Raw genomic sequence first — 16,987 nt, 5'->3', positions numbered from 1 at the left:
ATATTTCTAAAACATTTAATGGGGCCAAACTATTCTTTGCACTTGATGGGAAGCAAGAAGACAAATGGGAAGAAATGGAAAGGAAGGCAGAAGAGGACAGGACCCACATTTAAGAAGCACAATATCAGAGCTCTGAGAGACCATCTCCTCTTGATCCTCTTCAAAAGATTATTCTATTACAAGGAAACAATAACCACATTACAGAAGGAGAACCAGACTGGTTATTAACTTGTCAAAAGGTGCATAGCTAAAAAATGGGAAGAACAAGGATCTGAACCAAGAACTGGAATCAAAAATCCATGTTTTCCAACTGATTCCAGCTCCTTAGAAGACATCAGGGAAAATGAGCTTAATGCTAAAACTATTTGTACCCAAAGGTCAGGACAACAGACAACAAAAGTAGTGATGGAAGATATAAACTTCATTCTTAAAAATTTGTTTAAAAAGTTTAAAGCCGGGGCACCTGGGTGGCTCAGGTGGTTAAGCATCTGACTTCGGCTCAGGTCATGATCTTGCAGCTCCTGAATTTGAGCCTCCCACACTGGGCTCTGTGCTGACAGCTCAGAGCCTGGAGCCTGCTTTGGATTCTGTCTCCCTCTCTCTCTGCCCCCATCTACACTCTTTGCTCTCTCAAAATAAAACTAAACATTAAAAAAAAAAAAAATTAAAGGGGCGCCTGAGTGGCTCAGTCAGTTGCGCGTCCAACTCCAGCTCAGGTCATGATGTCACAGTCTGTGAGTTCGAGCCCCGTGTTGGGCTCTGTGCTGACAGCTCAGAGCCTGGAGCCTGCTTCAGGTTCTGTGTCTCCCTCTCTCTCTGCCCCTCCCCTGCTCTTGTTCTGTCTCTCTCTGTCTCAAAAATAAATAAAAAAACATTAAAAAAAGAATTAAAGGGGCACCTGGGTGGCTCAGGTGGTTAAACGTCCAACTTCAGCTCAGGTCATGATCTCTTGGTTCATTGGTTCGAGCCCTACATGGGGCTCTGTGCGGACAGAGCCTAGAGCTTACTTTGGATTCTGGGTGTCTCTGTCTCTGTCTCTCTCTCTCTCTCTCTCTCTCTGCCCCTCCCCCACTCATGCTCTCTTTCTCTCTAGAAAATAAATAAATAAACGTTAAAAAATAATTAAGAGGCACCTAGATGGCTCAGTCAGTTAAACATCCGACTTCAGCTCAGGTCATGATCTCGTGGTTCATGAATTCGAGCTCTGTGTTGGGCTTTGCGCTGATGGCTCAGAGCCTGAAGCCTGCTTCAGAGTCTGTGTCTCCCTCTCTCTCTGCCCCTCCCCTTCTCATGCTCTGTCTCTCTCTCAAAAATAAACATTAAAAACACTTTTTAAAAAAATTACAAGTTTAAAGCCTATGTTCAATTTTATCTACTCTTGGAGCACCCAAATCTGATTTAACTGAATGTGCAGGAAGCTAAAAGCTCAAGAAGCAAACCCATTATCCCTATTTTGATGGTTGCTAATTGTCATGAGTAATTCCCTCATGGTCTAACACTGAAAGTCAGAGTAGGTTAGGGATGATCTGAGTGCAACAAAGTGGAAAAGTCAACATTCTTCACTTTATAAATGAGGAAGTACTTTGGCACTGTGGCTCAAGGCACCTTTGTCCTACTCCTAGAAGTCCCTTGTTCCGTGTTAGGTACCACAAAAATATCCAGGAACTTGCTTGGAGATTATGCATTCCCTGTCTCATGAGGACTCTTCACATGGGAACTCTTTCAGTAGGCTGGCAGAGGGGTATTGCACTGCAGAAAGTAATGTCTGGACATAGATAAGAGGCTCAACTTTGACACTAGGCAAACTGGAAAGACTCACAGAAATCTCACCTTCCTCTAGTCCACAACATTTTTCATGTCGAAAATAAACAGTCATTTGCTTTAGGATTTGAAACTAAATGGGACAAATGGAACTAAAATAATCAAAATGGTACTTATAAGGTATCAAAAAAGACAGTGAGAACATCCTGTAGCCTAGATAGGCTCAAAACTATTCCCTGAGGTTTGTGACACATAGGACACCATAAAAGTTGCTACACACAGCAACACATGATCTGTGTCACAAAATAATCATAGATTTCAGAGTTCAGTAGAAGGGAGACTGCATTTTTAAAGAGACAAGAAGCATCTTATTTCTAAAAGCCCGTAATAAAATAGTCCCCAACTCTGCTTATAAAACCAAATACAAAAAATCCTGATGTTCAGAAAGTTCTCTAGTGCTAACGTATACACTCTTTCTGGAAACAGAAAAGTTCTTTGTAAACACATGCAACATTATATTATAGGTGTTAATTCCTGGCACAACTGACCAACATTTAATAGAGACCACCATAAGTCAGATAAAAAAAAAAAAAAGAGTAAAATATGTCCATTAATTTGGAGCCAATATTTTGATATATGATCTTATGTATCAGTTCATTCTCACCAAAGGAATGAGCTACACCTGTTTCTTTTCAAGTCTGGAGTGCTCTGCACTGCAACAACTCTGAACACAAATGAAAGCAATCAACAAAGGCAGAAAAGACCATTTTAAACACAAAAGTAGAAGAGGCAAGCACTCTAGAAGACAAGATAGTCCCTGAGGTGACCTCCCACTGAAATGTCCCTGTCTAAGGATCAGCTAAGTCAAACACATCAAAAAACAAGTTCAGTTATTATTGCCTTTCCAAACCTGACAGCACTACATTATCAAGACCAAAAGTTTCAGAGTCAAAATGTACTTGGTAACTGACCAGTGCTGGAGATTCTCCCATTCAAACACACTGACCCAGCAATTCCTGCCAGTCTGCCTCTCCCAGAGCATCAACCTCTGGAGTGACTCAACGATTAGGAATGCTACTTCAGTAAACAAATCAGCTACCACTCACCTGTTCACTGTAGAGAACCTGGACATTTTTGATGATGCGACAGTGCTTCTGAAGAATGGCTACTGCTTGAGCCAGAGGCATTCCTGAAATAAAGCAAGAACAACTGTGTGGTTACCTGGGCTATCCATTTACTGACATTTATCTTTGTACTAGACATTAGACCCTGCAGTAAAACCTGGGGTGGGAACAGGGGCCATTAAGGTCTACAAACATATGAGTAAATAAAAGTTCAGTAAGCAGCAAAAGCTAGAATAAAGTCAGCAGCAAGTACTAAGGGAACAGTTGGGTTGTATAAGGGAAGGGAGTGAATACACAAAAAAGATTTCTGGAAATGGGAACTACTATGCTGATCCCAAGCAGAAAAGGGGCTCAGAGAAGGCAAAGTCAGCATGAACCAAAAAACAGTGAGAAAAGCACTGACTGCATGACTCTGGATATGGAGACCAAGGTTCTGGTTCTCACTCTTCCGTGAATTACATATAACCTAGGGCAGGTTCCTTCCTCTCTTTCTTTCTGGCATGTCTCCTCATCTCTCAAATGAGACTCTGCAGGAGCACATGACTTGTAAGAGCTCATTAAAAAATTTTTTTTGTTTATTGAGAAGAGAGCGAGAATTCTAAGCAGGCTCTGCACTGTCAGCACAGAATCCAATGCAGGGCTCAATCTCACAAACTGTGAGATCATGACCTGAGCTAAAACCAAGAGTCAGGCGCTTTACCGACTGAACCATCCAGGTGCCCCTGGATGTGTGATTTTTAACGTTTTATTTCTAAAATAATTAATTTTTTAATGTTTATTTTGAGAGAGAGAGAGAGAGAGAGAGAGATGGAGGGAGGGAGGGAGGGAGTTTGGGAGAATGGGGGAGGAGCAGAGAGAGGGAGACACATAATCCAAAGCAGACTCCAGGCTCTGAGCTGTCCGCACACAGCCCAACGCGGGCTCCAACTCATGGACTGTGAGATCATGACCTGAGCTGAAGTCAGACACCTAAGCGACTGAACCACCCAGGTGCCCCAATTTACTTTTATTTAACTTTTTAAATGAGCCCTTAGAGGGGCACCTGGGTGGCTCAGTTGGTTAACTGTCTAACTCTTGGTTTTGGCTCAGGTCATGATCCCAAGGTTCATGAGACTGAGGCTGCTTCCAGCTCTGCAGGCTCCTGCTTAGGATTCTCTCCCTCTCTTCTCTGCCCCTCACCTGCTCACGTTCTCTCTCTCTCAAAATAAATAAATAAACTTAAAACATCACATCTACCAGAATTAATTCATTTTACTAAAGATTTCACTGGATCCTTGCTTATCAACCCACAAATCCTCTAAATCTTAATACCTGATCGTTGAACTCATGGCCCATTGTAAACAAATTTATATATGCACCCAGTTTAAGAAATCCAAATGCCAACAATATCTCTAAGATCCCAGGACTCCCAGGGAATACCAAAAAGTATGTTTTCAGAGTCCATTATATTTCAAACAAGAAAAAACTCAAAGAGAGACAATCCAAAACAAAGTCTCAGACAAAATCCAAAGACTCACAGCTTTCTGAATCCAAGGACAGTATTGTGCTATTCACCACTCTCTGGATCCCCAGTACCCAGTACAGGGCTGACCACACAGTGGCTGTTGAATAAATATTTATTCAGCAGAGCTGAAGGATTATGGAGTAGGTAATAAGAGAAAGGGAGAAAGAGGGACCACCATGACCTCAGGGAAGCACACAGTGGCTCACATTCAAGATCAGTTTACCTCTGATCTTTGGACAGATGTTCAGAAAAGAGCTTGCATACAAAGAAAAAGAAGGTTATAAAAATGCATGGTCTATCTACATTTAAACAATGATCTAACCTTGCCTTCATTTGATGGTCCATTCTATAATTTGAAGAAAGTTGGAGGACACCACACCTTAACACAGGATCTTTCCACCTTCCGTAACATAGGGCTTGATACATAGTAGAAGCTTAATAAATGTTTGTTGAGAATATGAACAAGTTGGATGCATCACTCAGCTTTGCCATTCCTGAAATGGAGAAGCATCTATACTCTCCCAGAAGGAATGGGCAAACATCCATGCGGAGAAGACAGATAAGCTTGGTTATGTGCTGAGAAACAGAAGGCCACATGGTTTCTCTCACCTACATAGCACAAATCAGTTTCTCAAGAGAGGATTCTTCTCCACCTAACTACATCAAATCCCTGGCCTTGGAATCTTCGGATCCTCAGGTCTTGAGTCACCTGGGGAGAAACCCCATCTGGAGGAGACAAAGCAGCTACAATGACCAGTTGTCACACAGCTGCTGATAAAGGAAGGCTACAAAAGGCCTCTAAAAGGAACCAAACATATGTATGACAAAGACACTAGAGCACTGTCCAGTCCAAACAGAGTTACCTAGACCCAAAAAAGGGTATGGAGTGTATGTCAGCTTTCTAAACTGTATACATCCTATGTATTATAGATCTCATCATTTGTCTGCTTACAACCCTTCAATGATTTCCCAATACGGGGTTATAAAACCCAAACAGCATGTCACCACCTAAAGTCCCTGAATATTCTCAATCTTATCTACCTCCATCTTTCTTTCCACTGCCCATCATGCCTCCCTTTGTTCCCAGCACATTTGTTAAGCTCTTTGCTAACTTAGGCCTCTGTGCTAGCTCAGATTCTGCTGGAATGTCCTTTCCATGGTTGGTTCCTTCTCATTCTTCAGGTCTTGACTCACATCTCACTTCCCCAACTGCCTTATCTAATGAAGCCTCCCATCCTATTTATCTATTTTTTTTTAATTTTTAATGTTTATTTAATTTTGAGACAGAGAGAGAGACAGAGTGTGAGCAGGGGAGGGGCAGAAAGAGAGGGAGACATAGAACTCAAAGCAGGCTCTAGGCTCCGCACCGTCAGCACAGAGCACAACGTGGGGCTTGAACACACAAACCAGATCATGACCTGAGCAGAAGTTAGATGCTCAACCAACTGAGCCACCCAGATGCCCCCTGTTTATTTCTGTTAGTCTCCCCTATACCTTGAGGATAGAAACACTGCCTGTTTTACTCACTGTCATACAGCTAGCACCCAATCACCATGCCTGGCACAACAGTAGGTGGTCCTACATATCTGCTGAACTCTAAGTGAAAAAAAGCTATTATAGGACATGTAGGTCCTGTACCATAGACCCTGGTGACCACTCTCTCACTCTGAGCACCCTCATCTTGTCTCTACTAACACCATTCTTTCTTGCTCTTCCTCTAACTTCCCCAGATCTCTATGATGGGCAATGTTTCCTTCTGCCCATCCTTCATACACTCATCCAACCAACCACCTAGTTTCTGATTCATATCTTATTCTGCTTTCTATATATATATCTATATATCTACATAGATATCTACAGGCAAATAGGGCCACCTGGGTGGCTCAGTTGGTTAAGCATTTGACTTCAGCTCTGGTCATGATCTTGCGGTTCCTGAGTCTGAAGCTGCATCGGGCTCTGTGGTGACAGCTCAGAGCCTGAAGCCTGCTTCAGATTCAGTGTCTCCCTCTCTCTCTGCCCCTTCCCTGCGTGTGTGCTCTCTCTCTCTCAAAAATAAACATTAAAAAAAAAAGGCAAATAAAAAGTTAACAGATTAAAAGAGACTTTTTCACCTTCTTTTCAATCTGAGTTCTCCTCTGTATTCTGGGTCTCCATACCTCTAACATCTACCCAGTCACTCAAGCCAGAAACCTCTAGATTCCTTCTCCTTCTCCACCTCCCCAAATCTAGCCTCTAACTTTCTTCCTAAACCTGTGTCTGCAACACACTTCACTAATAGATACCCTCTTTTCCAATGGACCCAAAAGCTCCTTGATAGTGTCCCAGGCAGCTATCACGAGAAAGAATTGGGAATTTGGAGAACCCATTTTCTTCTTCCACCAGTACATCACACTCTCATTATAATACCAAACTGCTTATAGTTCCCTACACACACTATCTTTCCCAGTGTTTTGTTTTGAATTTGACTCTAAGATTTATGTTTATGGAGACACCGTAGAAGAGCAATCTGGCGGTAGAATTTCCTATTTAAAAAAAAAAAATTTTTTTTAATCTTTATTTTTGAGAGAGAGAAAGAGAGAGAGAGAGATACAGAGAGCAAGTGGGGGAGAAGCAGACAGAGAGGGAGACACAGAATCCAAAGGAGGCTCCAGGCTCTGAGCTGTCCGCACAGAGCCCGACGTGGGGCTTGAACTCACCAACTGTGAGATCATGACCCGAGCCAAAGTCGGACACTCAGTCGGTTGAGCCACCCAGGCGCCCCTAGAATTTCCTACTTTTAAGTTTGTTTGTTTGTTTGTTTGTTTACTGAAAGACAGAGAGAGAGAGAGAGAGCGTGTGCATGCAAGTGGGAGAGGGGCAGAGAGAGAGGGAAAGAGAGAGAATCCCAGGCAGGCTCTGTACTGCCAGTGCAGAGCCCGATATGGGGCTTGAACTCAAAAACGATGAGATCATGGGGCACCTGGGTGGTTCAGTCGGTTGGGTCATGTTCTCATAGCTAGTGAGCTCAAGTCCCACATCAGGCTTTGTGCTTACAGCTCAGAGCCTAGAGCCTGCTTCGGATTCTGTGTCTCCCTCTTTCTCTCCCTCTCCCCTGCTCATGCTCTCTCTCTCCTTCAAAAATAAATAAGCATTTAAAAAAATAAAAAACAAAAACAAAAATAAAAAACAAATCATGAAAGCATGACCTGAGCCAAAGTCAGCCACTTAACCGACTGAGCCACCCAGGTGCCCCATGGCAGATTTCTGATAGGGCTTTCCTGGTGCTCACTGGCTCCAGGAATGATACTGACTTCTGTAGTTTGATAGGAAGCCCTCCCTGAATCCCGTCAGGTCAAGTCCCTTCTCCCCTTCCAAAGCACCCTACATGACCTCTCCCTCATTTTAATAAAATGAACTATTTCTTTATCCCTTAACCCACAAGAGACTAACTTCTTCAGGGCACAGGAGCATTTCTTATTCAACTTTTGATGTTAGTAAGCAGAGTCCGCAGGGGTACATATGTTGCCTTCAACAGAGTAAGCCTTCAGTCTCTCTAGAACAATTCAGAGATATGCTTCCACACTAATACATTCTCCAAGTCTTACTGAAAACATTTCAAGTTTGCACTGCCTTTACTTCACCATTAGTCAAGCCATCAGTGGCATTACCAGAGAGTCCTCTTTGCCTAGGTTTGCCTTTCCCTATGTTGTTGGCATTTCTCTAATCTCCCAACATTACACAAAGGCCAGGAAGGCAGCCAAGAAGCTGGATGCAGATCCCCACTGTGATGCCAGGCAGATGATGGCAAGGGCTTGATGCATCTGCATTTGCAGAGATTCCAAAAAGAAACCTAGAGACAAAGCTGAGCCCATCCTTAGAAGGGCAGAGTGGTGGGAAGCAGGGAATCCCTGTTCAGCTACCTACTTTTCATCATCTCTACCTTTCTGAGCCTGCTCCTCATCTGGGAAATGAAGATTACCTTACAGGGCTGTGGTAACTTTAGTTAAGCACTGCCTGGTTCTCTAGGAATGTAATTCTAAAGCATAGATCCACCTTAGACCTATCCCTACCTATCAGCCATAACAGCAGCTTAGATGTGTTGAGGGCTGGGAAGAAGACTGAGAGAGAGAAAAATCTTTTTTTTTTTTTTTTTAAGCTTGAGGAAGTTAAAAATGATCATCATCTCTCAGGGAGACATGATTTAAAAATGTGGATTTTTAAGATCCACAAAAGAATCATCAAGGCCAAGCTGCCTCTATGAAGTTTCCCTCAAAGTTCAATTCTGGGCCCACCGTAGAGAAATGCTGTTTTTGGGGTACCTGGGTGGCTCAGTCAGTTAAGTGTCTGACTCTTGATTTCAGCTCAGGTCATGATCTCACAATTCACGACATCGAGCCCAGTGCTGGGCTCTGTGCTGACAGCACAGAGCCTGCTTGGAATTCTCTCTCTCTTCTCTCTCTGCCCCTTCCCCCACTCGTCTGAGCACTCTCTCTCTCAAAATAAATAAATAAACATTAAAAAAAAAAAAAAAAAAAAAAGGAAAGAAAGAAATTCTCTTCTCACTGTTGTTATTTAGACAATTTGAAAGAACTACCCTAACCCTTGATTTCTGGGAACTGGCAAAGTTAGGAGTAAGGTTAAGGTATCTAAATAGTTGACAGAAGAAACTTTGCCCTTCCACCCAGGAAATCCTGGTTTCAAATAATATCTTTATTTTACTTTGAGTAAACTCTGGCCCCAACATGGGGCTCGAACTCACAACTCCTGAGGTTAAGAGTTGCATGCTCTACTCATTGAGCCAACCAGGCACCCCTCAACTTTTGGCCAAGAGACTACCACAGAGATCCACAACCTAGTCACACCATCAAGTACAGTTTGAAGCTATGGTTGTGGTTCTCACTCTGCCCTGTGAAGTACTGGTATGAGAAGCTGTGAGGGAGGTTCTTTCTTAACTAGAAGCCAAACAGCAACAGCATGATGAATGGATCTGGAGGTAAATATATCACTGGCCTCCCAGTCAAATTCTTGGTGCTTCACAACAGGCCAGAGTGTTTCACACCAGCTAAAATTTGGGGAAGAACTCGGCAGGTGTGGTTTAAGTTATGAGAGAAGTTGGCTCCGACCACTCAATAAAACTGGCTCAAACCCAGAGGCTTGTAGTTCAGTTAGTATTTGGAAACACTGAGCACAGTAGGGTCCTACCAGCAGCTATCCTCCAGTTCCTCATTTATGCTATCTCCATAGATGAGTATTCCAGATTCAAGGATAAGCTATAGCCCAAAGGAGTAGGTGACTCAGCCCAGTAGCCCAAATTAGTGGGACAAAAGTTCAGATCTGCACAAACAGCACCAACACCTGGTCCACACCCCTTTTTCCTAGTGCTGGATAAGTGTAAACACACACTGGACTTACTGAATGCACATACTTCTACACATAAAGGCAGAGACGTTGGGGGTAGTTAAAACTGGCCCCAAAACCCAAAAATAGCCAAACTGCATTTTATACAAACTGAACGTTACTTTCCCTGAACTCTTATGTCATTCAACCTTCAACTCTCTCTGCTAAGGTCTGGGTTTAGGATTAAATCACACATCGACCACATTAAAAACAAGAAACAATGGGGCGCCTGGGTGGCTCAGTCGGTTAAGCGGCCGACTTCGGCTCAGGTCACGATCTCGCGGTCTGTGAGTTCGAGCCCCGCGTCGGGGTCTATGCTGACAGCTCAGAGCCTGGAGCCTGTTTCAGATTCTGTGTCTCCCTCTCTCTGACCCTCCCCTGTTCATGCTCTGTCTCTCCCTGTCTCAAAAATAAATAAAAACGTTAAAAAAAAAAACTTAAAAAAAAAAAACAAAAACAAACAAGAAACAAGTCACAATTTCCTTTAAGATACAAACTCTTCTCACCTCCCTTGACTAGATCCCTAACACGTGATTATGGGATCTAAGCCTAGGTTTCCCCTTCCGACAAGGCAACTCACAGCCCAGAAAAGCAAAGGGACACAGACTACTGTGGCGTTTTAGAGTGTAACTTCTTAGCTATTAAGGGTGCAAAATAGAAATAGGAAAAACAAAAGTATGGACCCTCAGATCCCAAGGAGGCATACTTGAGGTAACTACGCACAGGGAAGGAGGGCCTGGCCTTGGGTAAGTGTTTGGGGCGTGTCCACCATTGTTATTATTACTACCTTACCACTGCCCCAGGAGGAGCCCTGCTGAGGCCTGAGGCGAGGGCATCTAGGCCAGGCTGAGCGACCGACGGGTGGGTCTGGCCGGTAGGAGCAGGTAAGTTAGTGCCTGGAGCCCAAAGAGCTGTGAGGACGGAAAAGACGAGGAGCCGCGGGCGCAGGGGAATAAGAGGCAGAGACCAGAGGCTGGAAGGGCCTGGAGAGAAGAAAGAAGCATAGTCCTGAGGTAGAACCCCACACTCACCCAGCGTGAATTCCCATTGCTCGTTTCCCAGAGAGCGCTCCGGCACCACCTCCAGATCCAGCATTGGTTCAGTTCGCCGGGCCGAGGCGGCCTCCCTGCAGCAACGCAGACGGGACAGACACTGAGGAGACAAAGCAGCGACTAACCCGCCGGCTCCGCCGGCGTGGCTCTCTACCTGCTCTTCAACCGCCGGCGGCACTAACCCAATACTACACCTCAGCTCAGCTCAGCTCGGCTCACCAGCAGCAGCCTCGGCGGCAGGGGCAGCGGCGGTAGCCGGAGCGTCTGCGGCAAAACTGGCGTACCGAGCCGTAAAGCGTGGCGGGGGCGGGGCTAAAGCGAGATTTCAATCGCGGGGTCGGGGGAAGGAGCCCAAGGCGGAGTCGCGCACGCGCAAAATGCTGTGAAAGTCGCATAGTGGCGTGAGGGAGGCCAGACAGTACGACGCGGAAGGGTGGGCGCTTGCATAATGAGGGACCCCGTACTCCGTGAACCCCCACATCTGCACACCACACCATACCCGTTTTACACGTCTGCACAAAGATGTGCACGCCACGCAACACACAAATGTGACGTGGTTATACGACATCTGTCTGCTGTCTACACGTATGTCCTACTGATACTCACTGATGCGACTTCTGAGGGTGCAACGTCTGAGGCCCAGCGGGGAGGGAGGACACGAACTTCAAAGTGAGTGCGTAGTGTGCTTGAGTGTTTGGGTAGGGGCAGGGAGGTGGGGTAGAGGGTTGAGGGGGGAGGAGCTAGGCCAGACCTCCCATTGACCTAGTGCAGATGTACACAGCCTCCTGGGGCCGGTATCCAGAGGTCGTTGGCAGCAGCTCAGACTCTAGCCAGAGCCAGCTTTGCCGTCAATGCTGTGTGGTCTTGACCAAACCTCTGGTGCCCTTTTTGCTTCATTCTCCTCATCTGTAGGTCGGAGGAGGGGCTCCTCTAGCCTGTTGAACCTGAGCTTTTGGTCCATGACCTGGGTCACTCAAAAACTACAAGGCAATCACGACCTCTTGTAAAGCTAAATCTTCATGGAAGCAGACTCTGGATTCTCACAACCACCCTGAGATGTCAGATTATACCTCACTTTACAAGCGAAAAAAATGAGGCACAGAGAGGTCAATGGCCTTGTGATGCTAGGCGGTAGAACCCGAGTTCTTTACATTACACTGCCCGTCGAGGAAGAATTTTAGCAGAGTAGAGAATGACATGCTAAATTCTCAAACTGGCTTGGTAGGAATGTAACTTGGGAGGCTCCATCAAAACTTGAAGTCACTGCTGCTGGCATTAAAACAACACGGAGAAGGATGTCCATTGCAGCATCATATGCCAAAACAATATAACTGAGTCATTGAGATGTACATCAGTAGGGAAGTGGCTAACTAAACTGTGATATAAATATATATATATATATATATATATATATATATATATATATATATGTATATATGTATATATATATATATATATAAAATAATGCGTTTAAAAATCAGAAGTACGTTATATCCCTGTATGCTGATTTAGAAGGAGCTGTAAGAGAAAAAAGGCAGGTGTAAACTGTACTAATATGTAAAAACAAATAAAAGAAACATTGGTCATACCAAAAAGAACATTCCTGGAAAGATAAACAAAAATTATCAATAATACCTAATACAGGGAGAGGCTCAGGGTTAAGGGGGACATTTACTTCTTACCATGCATGGCAAACATTAAGGATGTAGATAGGCTATGAGGCACCTTGGTGGCTCGGTTAAGTGTCTGACTCTTAATTTTGGCTCAGGCCATGCTCTCACAGTTTGTGAGTTCGGGCCCAGAGTATGGGCTGATGGCATGGAGCCTGCTTGGGATTCTCTGCTCCTCCCCAGCTCTCTCTCTCAAAATAAATAACTTTTTTTAAAAAAAAGATGTAGATATAATCCAAACTGGATTATATGTGGATAGGATAGGTTTAGGAAAGGTTAGTTGGGTGGCTGGCCTAGAATAGCATGGGAATAGACCTAGAAAAAACTGGCATTGGTGAGGATTAATCTTAGTCAATCTAAAATGTTTGAGTTGAAATAAAATCCAACCCGACTAAGACTTGTTCTTATATTTAAAAACTACTTGGGGGGGGGCGGGGCGCCTGGGTGGCGCGGTCGGTTAAGCGTCCGACTTCAGCCAGGTCACGATCTTGCGGTCCGTGAGTTCGAGGTCCGTGAGTTCGAGCCCCGCGTCGGGCTCTGGGCTGATGGCTCGGAGCCTGGAGCCTGTTTCCGATTCTGTGTCTCCCTCTCTCTCTGCCCCTCCCCCGTTCATGCTCTGTCTCTCTCTGTCCCAAAAATAAATAAACGTTGAAAAAAGAAATTTTTAAAAACTACTTGGGGGGATTTTGGTGAACAAAGAGGGGTGGGGCAGGTCGTGAGGGGTGTGGGAAAGACAGAGGCAGAGAAAGCCACATGGATGACAACATGAAAAAGATTTTTAGTCTGGAAAATCCAAGTTACAGGAAGAACAAGGGCAGGGAAGCCCCTAAGAAATTTCCTATCAGGGTGATAAGCAGATAGGTTTCTGTGAACAATGTCAGTCAACAACAAATGATTATCTTTGCTCATTGTGTTATCCCCAAACCTTTGGCTTAAGTGTGATCTACCTAGGTTTTTGTCAGGGGTGGGAGTGACAGTTCTGGGATGGTGATCTGGGAGGATGCCATTGTTCAGAGCCTGGTACACGGCTCGGAATTATGAGGGGCCTCAGGGGAGTAGGCCGACTTGGGAGAATGTCAGCAACTGCCATTCCCATCACTGAGGGTGAGGATGTTCAGATATATTGAACTGGCTAATGGTGGACCACTAAGAGGGAGCACAGGTGGTATTTCAACAGTTTAAGCTGGGCAAGCAGGGACCGTCTCAGCTTAGAAAATAGATGTGAAAATTAAAAAAAGGAAACTTGTTTAGAATGGAGACAGAGGGCCAGCAGGGGGAGCTCTCACATCCAACCCCTGATGGTCAAATGCAGACCCAAGGAGACCAGACGTACCTTGTAAATCCATATTACTTTACTACTTTACTAACCAAGCAGGTAGAAGGAAGGTTTCCTCCTCTCTGGGCAATAGCCTAGCCAATAAGAAACTGTCACAACTAATGAAATTTTAGGAATTTTAGGGCAACACAACCAGCCTGATAAGAAAAACTGGGAAAATTGTCAGAACTGTACATTTTCTCAGGTTTGAAATGTCTCCACGCCCACTAAGCTACCCCTAAACTCTCTACTGGGTCACTATATGATCAATAGGACTTCGTGCTTCTAGTCTTCTCTCCAATCAACCAAAATGAGCTTTTTTAAGAGTCCATTCCCTCAAGCTCACAACCTCTTAGTGGTTTCCTGTTTGCCTGTGGGAACAGCCTCAGTGTTTTAACATGGCTTAAAGGTCCATTCAGCACTGCTTGTGATCCTCCCCCTGGCCTATACTGACCCTTTCAGATTTATCTCCTGGCTGCAGCCTCCTTCATTTCCATGTTTCAGCAATACTCAACTGCTCTTAGTTTCTCAAACTTACCATACTCATGCCTCGCTGCCTGTAATACTTTTGTCACCTCTTTGCTAATGTAATGTCTTCCATTCTTGAGATTTCAGGTCTAAGTCTAAAGGAAACCTTTTTTGACCACCTAGACCAGGTTCGATGTACCACCTAACAAGTCAGTGCTTGCAGTGTAACTTAAATGTTACTGCTTTTGGAGGCATCTGAATGGCTCAGTCGGTTACATGTCTGACTCTTGTTGATCTTAGCTCAGGTCAAGATCTCATGGTTTGTGAGTTCAAGCCCCACATCAGCTCTGTGTGACAGAGTGAAGCCTGCTTGAGATTCTCTTTCTCCCTCTCTCTACTTGTGCTCACGAGTTCTCTTTCTCAAAATAAGTAAACATTAAAAAAAAAAAGTGGTACCACTTTTGGTCAGTTTTGAGCTTTGCTGTAGGTTTTCGAAGGGAACTGTGATACGTTTTAGGCACTAGATACTCATTTTCCCCCCAATAATCCTAGCAAGTAGTCATACTTTAATACTTTTTTAAAAAACAGTAATAGTAAGCCTCAACATTTTCCTTTTTTATATTAAACTGACTTTTTTTGGTTGTATGATCTATGTCCATCTCACAATTTTTATATTGATGTGAACCAATATATGCAATTAAAAACCTCCTAGTAGCCACATTAAAAAAAGATAAAATTACTATCTTTAGCCCAATACATCAAATATCAATATACCACGTATACAAAAGCATGATCATTTATATGTAATCAAAATAAAAAAAATTAGTGAAATATCTTTTCTTGGTACTAGATCTTTGCTATCTGGTATTGCTATCTGGTATCTTTGCTATCTAGCGTGTATCAACTCAGACACTAAATTTTCAAAGGCTAAAGTGTAATAGTCCCCTAAAACAAAGTTTTAAGAGAAAAAATATTTTATATTGCCTCAGTTTTTAAATTTAAATTAAAAATTAAAATCAGATCCAGGGGCACCTGAGTGACTCAGTTAAGTGTCTGACTCTTGGTTTTGGCTCAGGTCATGATCTTACTTTGTGGGATAGAGCCCTTCATCGGGCTCTATGCTGACAGCATGGGACATGCTTGGGATTCTCTCTGCCCCTCCCCCACTCATACTCCCTCTCTCTCAATAAACATTAAAAACAAAAACACATCCAGGAGTTCCAGCTACAAGATCAAGCATCACCTTAGCTCTCCCACTTAAAACCCCCTTCCCTCAAAACTTTCCCTGATTGGCTCCCTTATTTAGGTCCCAGCAAAAATGTTACTTCCTGACACATCTTCTCTTCCCACCCTAATTCTGCCTTTGTATGACCTAATCACCATTTATACCATGATGCTATTTTAGTTTATTCACAGCCATCTATCACCTTACCATTTAACTAATTACTAATTATTCCTCTGCTCCAGCAGATGTAAACTTCATTAAAGAGGAACTTTGTCCATTTTATTCATCTCTAGAAAACTGCCTGGCACATAGTTGGCTTACAATAAATACTTGTCAAATAAAAAAAATAAACATTAAAAAATAAGTTCCTTGGTTGTACTAGCCCCGTTTCAGCCATTCTATAGCCACACGTGGCTAGTAGCTACCATACTGGAGACACTGTGGATAGAGATTATCTTCTCTAATCAAAGATTTCTCTTTGTCTTTTCTACTCACATTTCCTAATTTTTCTGAAACCTGAATAAGGCCAATGATGACCCTAAGTTGCTGAAATTATTTCTGAGAGTTAACTAATACAGCAACTGTTTAAAAAGTATCCTATATTTTAAAAAGCCAAACTATGGGGCCCCTGGGTAGCTCAGTCTGTTGAGCATCTGACTTCGGCTCAGGTCATGATCTTGCAGTTTACGAGTTCAAGCCCCGTGTCAGGCTCTGTGATGACAGCTCAGAGCGTGGAGTCTGCTTCAGATTTGGTGTCTCCCTCTCTCTCTGCCCCTCCCCTGCTCACACACACTCTCTCTAAATTAAAAACATAAAAAAAAAAAAAAAAAAAAAAAGCCAAACTACCATTTTCACCCACAATCCCATCCCCCATTTGTAATTTTTTAGCCTAGACACATTTTTGGAATGCTATATATGTATATGTGGTAGTGCTCTAAGAAAGAGAACTACTGCTATCTAGAGTTAATCATGCCTTGAAATCTGCTTGCAAGACTGAAATATTTGGGAGAACAAAACACCAATGTTGTCTTGTAATACCCAATTATACACACACACACACACACACACACACACACACACACACACACACGTGGCAGTGTGGCTGTGGTGATTTAAAAATATGTCCACAAACTCTCACTATACCACCTTTGAAGAGAGATGAAGCTTAATGCTCCTCCATTTGAGTTGTGGGCCTGACCTACTGACTCACTTCTAACATAGAATATGGCACTCCAAGATTAGGTTATTAAAAAGACTGGCTTTCATCTTGAATCACTAGCTCCATGGAAATCAAGCTGCTAAGCTGTGAGCTGTCCTGTGGAGACACTCACATGGCAAGGAACGGAAGGAGGTCTCCATTCCAAAACCTAGCAAGAAATCAAGGGCTTTCACCCAATGGTGTCTCAGAAACTGAGGCCAGGCAATGAGTGGGCTTGGAAAGGGATCCTTCAGCCACAGGCAAGCCTGGAGATGACTGTAGCCTGGGCTGAAA

The 16,987-nt window shown here is 43.7% G+C and overlaps 1 protein-coding gene across 3 annotated transcripts in view; it reads right to left on the bottom strand.

Annotated features, from left to right (window-relative positions):
* Nucleotides 1-11,097, bottom strand: part of PHAF1 (phagosome assembly factor 1) — a 30,555-nt gene extending 19,458 nt beyond the window's left edge. The window contains exons 1-3 of one of the 3 annotated variants that reach the window (XM_045443093.1): nucleotides 11,037-11,097; nucleotides 10,797-10,891; nucleotides 2,868-2,950 (exon numbers count right to left, since the gene is read on the bottom strand). In XM_045443093.1, coding sequence (XP_045299049.1) covers nucleotides 2,868-2,950; nucleotides 10,797-10,860 — 147 coding nt within the window. In that variant the 5' untranslated portion in view covers nucleotides 10,861-10,891; nucleotides 11,037-11,097. Of the gene's footprint in view, nucleotides 1-2,867; nucleotides 2,951-10,796; nucleotides 10,918-11,011 lie in introns of all 3 variants that reach the window. The other 2 variants (XM_045443094.1, XM_045443095.1) reach the window with 2 other exon arrangements.
* Between the last annotated feature and the right edge of the window lie 5,890 nt (nucleotides 11,098-16,987).

The sequence above is a fragment of the Leopardus geoffroyi genome, chromosome E2 (genome assembly GCF_018350155.1).
Source record: "Leopardus geoffroyi isolate Oge1 chromosome E2, O.geoffroyi_Oge1_pat1.0, whole genome shotgun sequence".
NCBI classification, from domain to species: domain Eukaryota; kingdom Metazoa; phylum Chordata; class Mammalia; order Carnivora; family Felidae; genus Leopardus; species Leopardus geoffroyi.
This window is presented reverse-complemented; position numbering and strand designations above follow the sequence as displayed.